This window comes from Leptopilina heterotoma, unplaced genomic scaffold, assembly GCF_015476425.1.
Source record: "Leptopilina heterotoma isolate Lh14 unplaced genomic scaffold, ASM1547642v1 Lhet_51, whole genome shotgun sequence".
In the NCBI taxonomy this organism is placed as follows: Eukaryota; Metazoa; Arthropoda; class Insecta; order Hymenoptera; family Figitidae; genus Leptopilina; species Leptopilina heterotoma.
In genome coordinates, this window is record NW_025111110.1 from 4,319,203 (window position 1) to 4,335,301 (window position 16,099).

Genomic DNA, 16,099 nt, shown 5'->3' on the forward strand with positions numbered 1-16,099 from the left:
TAAACATTTTGTACTTAATACTGATTTTAAAATATTTTAATGTAATAAAATTTTGGTTTTTAATTAAATTTAAGTTATTTAATTATTTATTGAATTTAATACTTTTTTACTAATTTAATTTTAGAGACGTAAAAAAATATAAATTATAATAAATATTCGTTTAAAAATTGACAATTTGCCTTTCATTCGGTTAAAAAGTAAGTAATATAAATTAAAATAAATACTGCTTTAAAAATTGGTTTTAAAAATAAAAGAAAATTATAACAAATATTAAAAATATAAATTATCTTCGATTGTCAATAAAAAATATTTTTTTTTAGTGTAAAAGAAAAAATGTACTACAGTTCAAAAAAAAAAAAAAATTCCTCTTCAGTTTTAGAATACAGCATATTGTACATGTTTGTATTATAATAATTATATAAATATAATATACATTAAAGATATATGAAATGTACTTCGAAGAAAAAAATAAATTATATTTAACGTCGATGTTTGACGTTTGCTGTATAATTTATAGTAAATATTTATTTCCCACTACGAGAGAAATTCCTGAATTTTTTTTTCTTTTTGTGAAAACATTTTTAAATGAAAAAGTGAAGAAGGAGATTTTTTAAAAGGAAAAAAGTTTTGCATTTTTTTTACACACACTCTCAATATATTTACAATACTATAAATTCTACATGTTCATAACATAAAATACGTTTAAAAAAAAAAACAGCACAGATATTCATTAATTTTTACTCCTATTAAGTATTACAGGTAAAAATAAGAATTTCCAGTACATAAAAAAAACCAACAATAATCGTATATAAAATAAATGGATGAGCAAAAATTTTTCTTTCTTTCTACATAATCTAAACTATTTTCTAATTTTAAAATTAACATGCGCATAACATTCATTCGAGAAATATTTTACTTTGAGTAAATTTGGATAAAAACCAATTTTTTTTTTGTTTACTAAATTAAAAATTTTTTTCACACTATACAATAAATACAAATATGATTACAGTGTTTATAGTTTCTAAAATAAAAATCCATATAAGTATATCTACATTTTTTTTAAACTAAACCAACCGAACAGTAAAAATTTTTCAATTATAGTCTGCTGACTAGAAAAAATAATTTACAATAAACGTTACACTTTTCTTTAAAATTAAATTCACATTTCTTTTTTGTTTTTCTAAACAGTTTACAAACAACTTATACACTTTTTGCGTTTGACAATATTAATGAAATTTTCTTTTCAGTCCATATATTTCTCATTCTAAACTTATATAAAAAATATATCTTCTTATCACAATTTTCTTGAAAGTATCATATTGATACAAAAGTGAATTAAATTAATATATTAATTAATTTAATTTAATATTAAATTAAATATAATTTAATATATTTAATAATAAAGAGAGAATATATATTAAATTCTGTAAAAGTATTTTACAATTTGGGGAAGAAGTACAAGAAAGCAAAATTTTTATATAAAAAATACTAAACATTAAAAAAAACTTATGTGAAATTTAGTAAAGTTATATTAAAATTTAATTAATATTCTTGAGATTTGATAAAATTATTTTAAATTCTACATAAATTTTTTTAAAGTGTAGTATTTTTTACATCAAAATTTCAAGTTTTAAATTGTAAAATATTGTTACGAAATTTAATATACATTCTCTCTCTGTGTATAAAAAATTCGAGTTTGATCCACATTTTAATTTTTGGTATCAATTCGTTGCAATTTGATACTTTTAAGTAAACAGTGATGTGATATGAGAATGAAGAAAAAAAAACCAGTAGCAGACACGAGTAAATTCATTAATTAACGCGTACAGTAAATAAATTAATATTCATCAAAACAGTATACATAAAACAACAAATTTTAACGAAATTATATATAGTTACTAAATTAAAAATAGAAAATCAGTAATATGAAGAGAAATTATGCTTTCAATATAAAAAGAATACTTAATTCAAGTGCTTAAAATATAAAACCCTGTTTAATAAAACATTTTTTTTTTCTTCAGTTTTTAATACGTTACTGATGTGAATATATATTAAAAAAAGAGAAAATGATTTCAAGAGAGACAAAATATGATTGTTTCTCTGCAAGAGGAAAACAAAATTTGTACAAAATTTTTCTTTTTTAATTTAGTAAAATTATTACGTTACTTCTTTTACCCTAAGACCAATTAAGCAAAGAGCAATGAAAAATGCAGTCCAACCGGAAACTATTAAAAATCCATCGTAGACTATTGGTTCGTTTACTGAATATCCTTGATCAAATATTCCTCTCAAGGAAAGACCGGGAACAGTTATTGGTAATATTAAACTGAACCAGTGAAGGAATTTTGGCATTCCCTCTAACGGCCATATGCACCCTATTAATTAATAAATTAATTAATTAGTTCAATCAATTACATACTGAAAAAAAATTTATTTAATTCAAATAACCAATAATAATTGACTATTATCAATTAAATATTTAATTAAATCAAATAATATTTATTGGAGTCAATTAAATGGTATATTTGAACCAATAAATTCAGTATTTGAAGCAAATATGAATTGAACCATTTAATTGACTCCAATAAATATTATTTGATTCAAGTAAATATTTAATTGATAATAATCAATTAATCGGTTATTTGAATCAAATAATTTTTTTTCAGTGCAAGGTTGCCACAGGTCAGAAAAATCAGGGAATTCAGGGAAAAGTCAGGAAAAGTAGAATTGGTCAGGTAAATCAGGAAAAAGTCAGGGATTTTTTCTAAAGTACTGGAAAAAATTTAATTTGCAGGAATCATAATTAGTTTTATTTTATTTTTTAATGTATATTTAATTAATTATTGAAAATCATGGATTTATAGAAAAATTATAGTTAAAAACACTAAAAAAAATTGTATTTTAGAGAATTTTGTTCAAAAATTTAAAAAAATTCTAGTCAAAATTTCAATTATCGTTAAAAATAATAAAATTCTTCTCCAAAATTCAATTATTTTTATAAATAATAAACATTTCACAGAAATTCAACTATTCACAAATTTTTTATAAATTTTTTCGCAATAATTCAATTATTTTCATAAATAATAAAACTCAACATAGAATTTCAATTATTTTTAATACAATTTTATTCAAATTCCTCGAAAAATGTAATTCTATGAAGAAATTTAGTATTTAGGAAAACAATTGAATTCTTGCAACGAATTTTATTATATTTTTTTTAAATAATTGAAATCCTGAGAAGAATTTTATTATTCATGAGAATAATTGAAATGCTGAGATGAATTTTATTACAGTTTTTTTAAATAATTGAAATCCTGAGAAGTATTCTATTACATTTTTTTGAAAATAATTGAAATCCAATGAAGAAATTTAGTATTTAGGAAAACAATTGAATTCTTGCAACGATATTTATTACATTTTTTTTTTAAATAATTGAAATCCTGAGAAGAATTTTTTTATTCATGAGAATAATGGAAATCCTAAGCAGAAAGTTATTATACATTTTTTTTAAATAATTGAAATCTTATGAAGAATTTTATTATTTATGAAAATAATTGAATTCTTTTGAGAAATTTTATTACATTTTTTTAAATAATTGAAATCTTATGAAGAATTTTATTATTTATGAAAATAATTGAATTCTTTTGAGAAATTTTATTAAATTTTTTTTAAATAATTGAAATCCTGTGAAGAATTTTATTATTTATGAAAATAATTGAATTCTTTTGAGAAATTTTATTAAATTAGTAGATTTTGAAAATATTTTAATTTCATTTTAATCCTAGAAAAAATTTTATTATTTATGATAATAATTGAATTCTTACAATGAATTTTATTACATTTTCCTAAATAATTGAATTTATGTGAGAAATTGTATTACTTATAAAAATAATTGATTACTTGTGAAGGATTTTATTGAAATTTTTGTAAATAATTTAATTTTTTTTTTTTTAAAGATTTATAGAAATTTAAATTATTATAAAACAAGAAGATAGCGATCACTCTTAGTCGAAGACTTGGAGTGCTCGATATGTTCATGTTTTATAATAATATTTTTAAAAGTTATTAAATTTCAAAAGGTTTAAATTTGAGAATCAGAATATTCTTTTGGATCAGGGAAAAAGTCAAAATTTTGTCTGGAAATCAGGAAAAAAGAAAATTAATTTTTTGTGGCAACCCTGAATTAATAATAATAATAATAATGATAATAATAATAATAATAATTTAGAATTATTAATTCTTTTACTCACCACAAAGTAATATAACAGGATAAAAACTTCCCGTCGCTATAAAATTCGCTAAAGTGTGAGATTTACTATAAACAGATATCAGAAATCCTGGAAAAGTTAACAAAAAATTTACTATAATTAAAATTGAAATTATTAATAATTAAAGTTAAAATTTTCATTAATTATCATTAATTTTGTATAATGGTAAATTATGCAAAATTTAATAAAATTAAAATTGGTTTAAATTATAATTATAAACCAGATATTCACATTTTTTATGAGAATTTAATAAAGAAATAATATACTAAAATCTGCGAGTATTATTTTTATTAATTATTTTAAATTGAATATATTTATTTTTTTTTGTAATATAATTTTGTATTTTGTAATATAATGATAATAATAGTAATATCTCACCGTAACACATTCCGCAAAGGCCCATTAATATTACTAAACAAATGGCTGTTAATAATGGTCCTTCACAAACCAAATTGAATACTAAAAAGCTCAAGCTCAAACATATTGCACTCTGAACAAGAATCACTGTGAATTGTGTCAGCAAATGAGCCATTAAAATTTCCGTTGTTTTAACACCTGCAATAAATAAGAAAAATAATAATAATAATAAATAAATAAATAAATATTATTTCAAAGCTGAAAAGACACTTATTATAAATAATAAATACTTCCTCTATGAGGAAGTAATTAATGGTAAATAAAAAAATGAAGTAAGAAATTAATTAAAATTTTGATATTTGGAAATTATGCACCCAGAAAAAAGAAATATTTTACTCATAGCCAACTAGACTTTTTATTTGTTTCAAATAAATTTTATTTGGTTTAAATAAAATTTTATTCGGTTCAAATAAAATTTTATTTAGTTCAAATAAAAGTTTTATTTAAAGTCGAATACAATTTTTACTTGAAACAAATAAATAATCTAGTTGGCTCCGAGAAAAATATACTTTTCTTTGACTCAAATAAATTATATTTTGTTCAAATAAAATTTTTCTCTGGGTGTAAAATTGAAAAACGTATAATAATAAAATATTTATAATCATACTAATTAATAACAATACTAATAACAATAATAGCAATTTTTTAATGCACTTTAAAAATTTAATAATATAATAATAATTTAATAATAATTATTGCAAAATTGAATAAAGTTTAAATAAATAAAATGATAAATATATTTTATCACTAATATTTACACTATAATTTAAATATATATTCATTTACATTATATAATTATACTTAGTACGCTTTTAAAAAATTATTTATAGATTAATTTCTGCAATTTAAATGTTAGTTATATTTTTAGCATTATTTGCATAAAGAGATTACAAATCCGATGCGCCATTGTATTTATTATTATAAATATTAATTTTTCTATATAAATGAGATAGGTATCGGTTGAATTTAAAACAATAGACAGTTTATTATTCTCTATACTCAATATGTGTTGTGATCATTTATGATCAATGTCATCAAATAAAATTCTTTTTAGGAATATTGAATTTTTTCTTTTTTTAATTAATTTTTCAAATTTTAAATTTTAATTAAAATGATAATCATTTATTTATTAAAAATGAAAATACCTTGAACGAGACTTCTATCCCAAACTCCTTCGTGTCGATCAGTAATGATAATAAAACAAGCTACAGCAGTTGCTAGGAAAAAGACAAGTCTGCAAAAAAAAAAATTTTTAATTAATAGTTATTAATTATTATATTAATTGTATAAATAATTATTAATAATTGCAAGAAAAAAAAACAAGTGTGTAAAAAAATTTTCTATTTATAATTATTAATTATTATGTAAATAATTTTTAATGAGTAGCAAGGAAAAAGACAAGTGTGCAAATAACTTTTTAATTTTTGATTATATTGTACAAATAATTAATTAATTATAAAAGTATTTCTTAATAATTGCACACTTTTTTTAATGATGTCACATTAAGACAAAAAACGTATCAAAACGTTGCATCGCAACAATTTTTAATTGTTGCGATTTTTAATAATTTTTAAAAATTTTTAATAATTTTTTATAATAATTATAATAATAATTTTTTTTAATAATTTTTAATTTTTAATATTTAATGAAATTATCAACTCTATTTAAGAAATAGACAATTAACTCACGTTAATATAAACACTGGGGCTACAAACGATCTGTACGATTGATCCATTTTTCCAAATATTGGAGTTTCAAACTGAAAAAAAATTATTTATCAATATTTTTTCGGGGTTTTTCTTACAATCACAAAAAAATTTTTTATTAAACTCTTACTTTTACAGGCATATTTGCGAATTGCTCAGGAATCCCACATTCCCTATAGACTTTCCGTGTAATCTCAAAATATCGATTATACAATCTTGTTTGCATAAACATACCAATTTGTCTGTCTAAGAAAAAAATTGAAAAAATTAACAAAGAATTAATTGAACTTACGTCACTAGTAAAAAAAATTTGTATAACTTAAATTTTAATTAAATAATTAATTTTTTTTAATAATTCCATTAATTTTTTAGGTTTAATGAAGTATTAATCAATTTTTAAGTTGTAATGAAATATTAATCAATTAATTTTTTACTATCAATTAAATATTAATTAAATATTCATTCATTTTAAGTTTCAACTAAATTTTAACCAATTAATTTTTTACTTTCAATTAAATATTAATGAATCAACTGTTTAGTTTCAATTAAATATGAACTCATTAATTTTTCAATTTTAATTAACTGTAAAAAAAAAATTTTTCAGAATGATAAAAATTGAATTTCCTCTTTAGAGAAATTGATAATCGTTTTGTAATTCTCCATCTTATTTATTCTTTCTTACAGTCAAGAATAATAAAAAACAATAAACAAACATAATAAACAATTTATAATTGTGAAATGCAATTTTTTTGGTGTTTACAAAAAAAGAAGAATTTTAATTAATTAAATTTATAAATTTATTACGTGAAGGTATTTAATTTTTTAGTGATTCCTATAATTATACATAACTTTTTACGTACCACCCATGTCCAAAAATATTGGTATTTCACTAGCCGCGATTGTTCCTTCATCCAAATAATTAGTACTATCGCGTTTTTCTTCGAATGCTCGAGAAAAATTTTTTGCAAAATGCACTACACCAACAACTTTTGCTGACGATTTTAAAACAGCTCTGTTTGCCTCATCAATTGTTGAATAATATACCTAACAAAAATTTTTTTCTTTTAAATAATTCAATTATTTTTATTACACAAGTTTTTTTTAGTATAACTTTTTTTTTTTAAATTAAAATTGAAATTAAAATTTCTAATTTTAAAGTTATTTCTTAGTTAAAAGAAGTAAAAAAGCTATTCAGATAATAAAATAAATTAATAAACGATTAATTAATTATTCTTGAAAATATTAAATTTATTTTTCTGAAATTAATTGATTTCTGAAAGTAATTAATTTCTGAAGTAATTAACTTCTGAAGTAATTGACTTCTGAAAGTAATTAACTTCTGAAAGTAATTAATTTCTAAAAGTAGTTAATTTCTGAAAATAATTAATTTCTAAAAATTTTTAATTTAGGAATTAATTAATTAATGAATTAGAATTTAATTTAAAAGAGTTATTATTTGAAAATAATTAATTAGAATTTAATTAAGAAAAGTAGGAAAAATTTAGTAAATTTAGAAAATTTTAATTAATTTCAAAAAGTAATAAACTTCTAAAGGAATTAACTTCTGAAAATTAATTTTTTGAAATTATAAATTTTCACAATTAATTACTTGCTAAAGTTACTAAATTTAAAAATTAAATTATTAACTCGAATTTAATTTAGAAGAATACAAAAAAAAATTATAAATTAATTAATTTTTGAAAGTAATTAACTTCTGATAGAAATTAATTTTTGAAAATAGTTAATTTCCAAAAGTAATTAATTTAAAAAAATAATTTATTTACAAAATTAGTTAATTTTGAAATTAATTAATTAGAATTCATAGATTTATTATTTTATTCAGTACAGAAAAAATGAGAAACTTTAGAAATTAATTAATTTCTGAAATTAAATTAAAAATTAAAATTTCCTGCAAAAATTATTATTATTATCATTTATTTCCCAACCTTGCCAGCAATCGAATCATCAAATCCGTTCAAATAAGTGCAACTCAAATCCTTATAATAACAAGTCAAATTAACTGGATCGTACGAAATGTGTCCTGTATTATTACCAAAATTACAATTTCCCGCTTCGTCATTAACCACAGCTAATTTTAATCCTTTTGGATCGCCGCCGATTGATAGAAAAAAACACATTACCTCAGCTATTGGAAACAATAGCGCAAACAGGATTCCTCTAAGCAAAGGAAATAAAAAATTGAATTTGAATAAATTTCTTCATTTTTATTCCAAGCGTAATTAGCATTCTAATTTTAATTGCAAATGTAATAAATTACGGAGGGATCATTTTTTTTTCTTTCATTATTTTTTTTTTATAAAGATATTTCATACTTATTGCATTGCAATAAAAATTATAAATTTTATACTAAATTACGTTTTCATATTTTGAAAAAAGAAATATTTTTTACCCTGGATGACGCAGGAACTGTAGAGTATTTTTTATTATCAGTGCTTTAAATCTCCTAAAGGACGATTCCCTCCAACTTTTTTGACTAATTAGACGATTTTCGTTCATTGGATAAATACTCTGAAATCAAAAAGGAAACGGGTTTTTTTTCTGGCGTTTGTAAATTTTTCTATAATAAAATTTCTTTTTAATATTCTATAATAAAATTTGTTTATAATAATATTTTCTCTAATACAATTTTTTTTTAATAAAATTTTTTCTCATGAAATTTTTTCTAATGACACTTTTTCCAAAATAAAATTTTTTTTAATAAAGTTTTATTTAATAAAATTTTTTCTAGTGAAATTTCTTATAATAACTTTTCTAATATCAAACTTTTTTTGAATTTAAATATTAGTAATTTTTCTTACATTTTTTTTGCCAATTTTTCGTGGCGCTGCTGGTGAAACGACTTCATCCAATTCAGAATAATATTCAGTTTCAATTTCCATTATTCCTCGATCTTGTTTATCCTTTTGACGTTGACTTAATGCGAGAAAAGCTTCTTCCAATGTTTGACATTGAAATTTCCTTAAAAGGTGTCCAGGCGGAGCTTCGGCTAATAATTGACCGCATCGCAATAAGCCAATCTAATAAAATTAATTCATCAAGAAAATTTAATGACTCAAAATTTTTTTTATTTCGGAATGAAATTTAGATAAATATTTAGATAAATTTATACAACTTATAACTACTTGATATTTATTATTAACTATAATTATTGTAAATTTATTGCATCAATAATCTAAAATATTAATTCATCAAGTGAATTTAATGATTCAAATTCTTATTATTTTCGAATAAAAATTAAATAAATTATTGCTATTTAATATTTATTATTAATTATAATTATTATAAGTAATTATTGTAATCACTTGTATAAAGTGTACAATAGAAAAATAATTATTTACTTAATTAATAATAATTAATTAAATAAACCAAAAATTTCGTTAATATTGTGAAATTTTTATCATTTCTAGGTGAAATTTTTTTCCGTGCTCTTATATAAAATATATTATCAATTATAATTATAAATAATTATATTATTATGTTATAATTATTCTTATTTTATAATTAATTCAAAATTGTAATGACAAATAGAAATCATCAGAATTTTTTTCACTTCTTTTCATTAAAAGACTAAAATTTTGTTAATTATTATGTTTTGTCAAATTGAAATTATGCAGATTTATGTTTTTTACTTCTAAACAAAATTAGAAAATTTTTAAACAACTGTGATTAAGAAATAGAAAATTTATTTATTTTGCATTTTTTTGTTGTTTATGAATCACAATTTTTGTAACAAAATTATTATTTTGTTTTAGAAAAAGAAGACAAATATTTGCACAATTTCTATTTTTAATCTTATTTTTGAAACAGGATTTTCCACAGGAATTAAGACATTCAAAAATTCTAAATTTATTTATTTATTTAACTTCAAATCTTTTTGAAATTAAAGAACTTTTAATATTAAATTATTATCTAAAATATTAACCAAAATTCATTTTTAAATAGATTTTTATTATAAAATTCTACGAGAATTCAATTATTTAAATTCAAAAATAAATTATTTATTCAATAATTTAATGGTTATTAGAATTTAATTTTTACAAAGAATTATTAACAACTTTTAAAAATAATTAATTTATTTTTAGGAATTTACTTAAAATTTTACTGAAATTTATTATATTAAAGAATTTTATAACAACTTTTGAAAATAATTGAAAACTTTTTTAAGAATTTTTAAAAAATTTTTAAAATTAATTTAATTCCTGAGAAGAATTATAATAATTATTTTTTGAAAATAATTTAATTCAGGCGATGAATTTTATTAAATTTTGTTTAAATAATTGTAATTTTGACAAGAAGTTTATTAACATTTTTGACAATAATTTAATTCTTGAGAAGAATTTCGCTACCTATTTATAAACATAATTTAACTATTGAGGAGAATTTTTAAACAATTCTGATAATAATTTAATTTCTGCAAAGTATTTTACTATTTTATTACTTTTCAAAAAAATTGAATTCTTCTGATAAATTTTGATATCTATGAAAATAATTGGAATTTGTAAAAGAATTTTATTAAAATTCCTTAAAATAATTGATTTTATGGGGAGAATTTTGTTGTTTAATAAGATAATTGAATTCTTTTGCAGAATTACTTAGAAATTTAAAAAAATAATTGATTTCCTGAGACGAATTAAAAGTTATTTATGAAAATAATTGAATTATTGCAACGAATTTTATTATTTTATTTAATAATTGAATGTTTCTTAAATTTGAATTCTTTCGTCAAGATTTAATAAAATTTTTAAGAATAATTGCATTTTTCGAGGAATTTATTAAAAATTCTGCCGTGAAAATAATTGAATTCCTAAATGAAATTTTATTATTTACGAAAATAATATTGAATGTTTTTGTAGAATTTTATGAAAAATTTTTTTCAATAATTTAATTTTTTGATAAATTTTATGAAAATAGTAAATTTTGAAAATCATTGATTTACGAAAATCTTTTGAAAATAATTGAAATTTTGCAAAGAATTTTATTTAAATTTTTGTAAATAATTGAATTTTTGGAGAAAAATTTTGCTACTTATAAAGATAATTGAATTCTTGTAGCGATATTCGTTAAAATTTTTAAAATATTATTGAATTTGAAGAATTTTATTACATTTGAAAATAATTGAATTCTTGTGATGAATATTATTATTTATAAAAATAATTGAAATTAGGACAATAATTTTTTTTTGACATGTATGAAAATAATTAAATTTTTCAGAAGAATTTTTTTATTTATAAAGATAATTTTCTTACTTTATTCGCCTGTTTGGCTTCCTCGATATAATGAGTCGTAATAACAATTGCCGTGCCTTCTTCCACGGATAATTTTACCAGAAAACTCCAAATACTGTAAAAATTAACAATTAAACTTATTTAGAAATGAAAAAATTCGATTGAAAATTTAACACTTTTACAAATTATTTAAATAAATAAATAAAATTAAATACATATTTAAAATTAATGAAAAAATTTGAATGCGGAAATTGAACACTTTTTTCTCAAATTAATTTAAATAAATAAATTAAAATTATAAATAATTAAATAAATATTATATAGAAAATATTTTTGTTGTTTTTTTTCTTTTTTTGAAAAATAAATAAATTTGAAAAATATGTTCTCTTGATAAATTAGATGATAAGTAAAAGTACTTGCTTCTCCCGTAGAATGGGATCCAGTCCCACAGTTGGTTCATCTAAAATTAATAATTCCGGATTGTGAATGAGAGCAGCTGCAAAGGATACTCTTCTTTGTTGCCCGCCACTCATGTGCTTGACCATTCTGTTTTTTGGTGGAAGATCAAATAGTGTCGCAAGTTCCAAGTACCTTTTTTCTGCAAAAAAAGAACATTTTTTTTCGTTCACATAGTTCATAAAATACAATTGCAAATTTTTTTTTTGCAAACTCAATATTCAATTATTTTATTCTTTATTTGTGAAAAAAAATTATTTTCTTCTTTGTTTATCTAAAAAAAACAAATTTCTTTATTTATGAAATATAATTATAATTTTAATTTATTCTTTTCACTATTAATTCAAATTTAGAGCGAGAAGTAAAATAAGAAAACATATTTATTTTTTTTAAACACTATATGAAATAATAAAATTACTATTTTATCGAATATATTTTAAAATTGATTTGAAAGAAATCTTTTTTTTGCTCAAGAAAATATTGAATTTAAAAATTATTTTACCAATCATATCTTCATTGACTCCATTAATTCGACCAAAATAGTAAAGGGCATTAAGAACAGTGAATTCTTGAACCAAAGAGATTTCCTGAGGCATGTAACCTAATCGAGGTCCTGGAACTCCTGATCCTTTTGATCCTGGTTTTCCACCTAAGCACCATATTGTGCCACTGTCCAATCTTCTCACGCCAACCACACATGACAGAAGAGTGGTTTTTCCACATCCACTCGCTCCCAATAGACTGTAGCTGAAGAACAAATTTATTTCTTAGCATGGCAAATATTAAACGTATTAATTTATTAATTAATTTATTAATTTGTATTATTAATTAATTAATTAATACAAAATGAATTTTTTCCTCTTTCTCTGCATATAAAAACTGAATTATTTTATTAATTAGACTTAAGTGAAATAAAGAATTTCTATTTGCTTCATTTTGTTTATGAGAGAATTTTCATGACACCTAGGCGGCGATTTAATAAACTGAATTAAAATCAATAAAAAACAATTGACTGGGAAATTACTTTACTACTTAATAATGCTAAATTAGGTAATTTTTCAATTAATAAAAACTAAATTAATTGATTTTTTATTTAATAAAAAACTAAATTAATTAATTTATAACTTAATAAAGAAAACTGATTTTATTTATTTATTAATTAATAAAAATGAATGAATTTATTAATTAATAAAAAAATAAATAGAAAAGTAAATAAAAAAATAAACAAGAAATTAAAAAAATATATTTCCAACATAAATTTAAGAGTTCAATAACTAATTATTTTTAATTTTTATTTGTAATAATAAATTCATAACATAATTTTGAATTTTTGTGTCTTTTTTCTTTGACTCAAACTATAAAATTACCACAAAATCTAATACAAAACCTTCAATTCAATTATTGAAAATAATGGATTTATAGAAGAATTTTAGTTAAAACCACTAAAAAAAAATTTAATTTTGAAAAAGTTACAAATGATTACAGAAATTCAATTATGTTCAAAATTTACAAAAAAATTCTTCTTCAAAATTTAATTATTTTTAAAATTTTTAATAAAATTCTTGTCAAAATTTCAATTATTTTCCAAAATTTTCCTCATTTCAATAATTTTCAATATCAACTATTTTAATAAAATTACTCACAAGAATTCAATGACCAATTTAAAAACAATTTTGATAAAAATGTACGCAAACATTTAATTATTTTCATAAATAATACAAATTTTACAGAAATTCAAATATTTACTAATTTTTTATAAGTTTCTTCTCAATTATTTAATTATTATCGGAAATAATAAAACTCATTGCAAAATTTCAATTAGTTTTAATACAATTTTAATCGAATTCCTGGAAAAATGTAATTTAAAAATTTTATTAAAATTCATCAAAAGAATTCAATTATTTAAAAATTTGTTAATAAAATTCTTTATAAGAATTAAAGTTTAAAAAACATTCAATTATTCAATAAATAATTTACTTTTTTATTTAAACTATTGAATTCTCGTAGAATTTTCTAATAAAAATTGATTTAAAAATGAATTTTATTTTAAATTTTAGACAAATGAAAATAATTTTGAAGAAGTTACAGTAACAATATTCTTAGAATATAAAATAATTATTTTAACACTCGATCCTCTTTAATTATTAAAAAACATAAAGAAATCGATCACTCGGAGTGATTGATCTATTCATGTTTTATAAAAGTTTGAATTTCCATAAAATTTTTCAAAAAAAAATTAAATTATTTACCATAATTTTAATAAAAATTTTCACATGAATTCAATTATTTTCATAATTAATAAAATTCTTCACAGTATTTCAATTATTTTTAATACAATTTTAAGTAGCTTCTTCGAAAAATGAAATTATTTTAAACAATTTTATTAAAAGTCTTCGAATGACTTCAATTATTAATTATTTTAATAAATTTATGCTATAATGTTTTTTAGTATTCAATTATTATCCAAAATTTTAACTGAAATTCATTTTTAAATCAATCTTTATTAGAAAATTCTTCGAGAATTCAATTATTTAAATACAGAAATAAATAATTTATTAAATAATTGAATGTTTCTTAAAATTGAATTCTCATAAAGAATTTTATCAACAAATTTGTAAAAAATTTAAATTTTGAGAATAATTGAATTTTGAAGAAAAATTTTATTACTTTTCAAAATAATTGAAATTTTGTCAGGAATTTTTCTAAATTTTAGAACATAATTGAATTCCGACAAAAAATGTTACTACTTTTGAGAATAATTGAAGTAGGTACTGCAATGAATCAAATGTTTGCTTAGAATTTTATCAAATTTTTTTTTAATAATTGAATATTTTGGAATATTTTATTAAAATGGTAGATATATTTAAAATAAAAGAATTGATAAATTTTTGAAAATTATTGAAATTTTGCAAAGAATTTTATTAAAAATTTAAAATATTTTAAAAAGAAATTATTGTTTTCGAATAATTTTACAATGAAAGATATTCGTAAATAAAAACAGAACATCTTTTTCAATAAATTTTTTTCCTTTCTTTTCTAAAAATTCAAAAATTTTCAGTTTCAATTTCAAATAAATTTTCCAATTGACAAATATGATTTATAAACATTTTTTCCCATTATATTTAAAAAACTTTGAATTTTATTAAAACAATTGAAATTAAGAAATAAATTTGATGCAAATTATTTCCTTATGAAAATTGAGAATTTTCTACAAAAATATTAAGAAACGGGAATATCTAATGTTTTTCTTCACAAAGGAAAAAAATGAGTTTGTAAACAACATTGTTATTGAGAAATAAAAATTATGCATAAAATGGGTATATTTCCTACTTCCTAATCAGAATTTTTTTAACAATAAACAATTTTCTAGTATTTTTATAAATAAAAAGAAGAATAATTTGCATTATAATTTAGACCAGTCAAGCGAAATTTGTTATAGAAGAAAGCATATAACAAACAAAATGGGTATATTTTCTATTTGTTAATCATAATTTTTTAAACATTTTCTAATTTGTAAAATTATTTTATTATAAATCATGAAAAAATACCTGCATATTTTCGATTTGTCAAACAATATTTAAAAAAAAATCGAAAGCATACACAAAAACTTTCTTTAAACTGCGGACAGAATGAATGAAAGAATACGTAGATTATATACTGATTAATGTAATTAATTAGTAATATTAATAATGATATATTGAGTTGAGACAATTGAAAATCGTTTAAAATATTATTATTGAATATTTATTCAGAAACAATATTTTAAACGATTTTCAATTATCTCAATTATTATTATTATTGCCTCTAAAGTGGAACTGAAACGATAAATTATTATTATTGCCGAAAGCAATCAACGAACTTTTCATGGCAATTATATTCGGTCTATGGTCATCAAATAAAGCTTTTGTTTGCTTAATAATTATTGCGGATCAACATCGAGAATAACAAGGATAATTAATTTAAGATAAGGTCAAAATTCAATTTGCCCAGTTTGCTCCAGTTTTCA

The 16,099-nt window shown here is 19.5% G+C and overlaps 2 protein-coding genes across 7 annotated transcripts in view; one reads left to right on the forward strand and one right to left on the reverse strand.

Moving 5' to 3' along the window:
- The window catches only part of LOC122507766 (nicotinamide/nicotinic acid mononucleotide adenylyltransferase 3), a 78,098-nt gene that overhangs the window by 19,190 nt on the left and 42,809 nt on the right, over positions 1 to 16,099 (forward strand). The window lies entirely within an intron of this gene.
- The window catches only part of LOC122507768 (ABC transporter G family member 20), a 40,388-nt gene continuing 25,836 nt past the window's right edge, over positions 1,548 to 16,099 (reverse strand). For 4 of the 6 annotated variants that reach the window (XM_043620661.1, XM_043620664.1, XM_043620663.1 and 1 more), the window contains exons 3-15: positions 12,596 to 12,840; positions 12,058 to 12,235; positions 11,659 to 11,752; positions 9,211 to 9,429; positions 8,802 to 8,920; positions 8,338 to 8,569; positions 7,252 to 7,435; positions 6,522 to 6,637; positions 6,374 to 6,444; positions 5,831 to 5,919; positions 4,647 to 4,823; positions 4,251 to 4,337; positions 1,548 to 2,375 (exon numbers count right to left, since the gene is read on the reverse strand). In XM_043620661.1, coding sequence (XP_043476596.1) covers positions 2,158 to 2,375; positions 4,251 to 4,337; positions 4,647 to 4,823; positions 5,831 to 5,919; positions 6,374 to 6,444; positions 6,522 to 6,637; positions 7,252 to 7,435; positions 8,338 to 8,569; positions 8,802 to 8,920; positions 9,211 to 9,429; positions 11,659 to 11,752; positions 12,058 to 12,235; positions 12,596 to 12,840 — 2,029 coding nt within the window. In that variant the 3' untranslated portion in view covers positions 1,548 to 2,157. The remainder of the gene's footprint in view (positions 2,376 to 4,250; positions 4,338 to 4,646; positions 4,824 to 5,830; positions 5,920 to 6,373; positions 6,445 to 6,521; positions 6,638 to 7,251; positions 7,436 to 8,337; positions 8,570 to 8,801; positions 8,921 to 9,210; positions 9,430 to 11,658; positions 11,753 to 12,057; positions 12,236 to 12,595; positions 12,841 to 16,099) is intronic. The other 2 variants (XM_043620667.1, XM_043620666.1) reach the window with 1 other exon arrangement.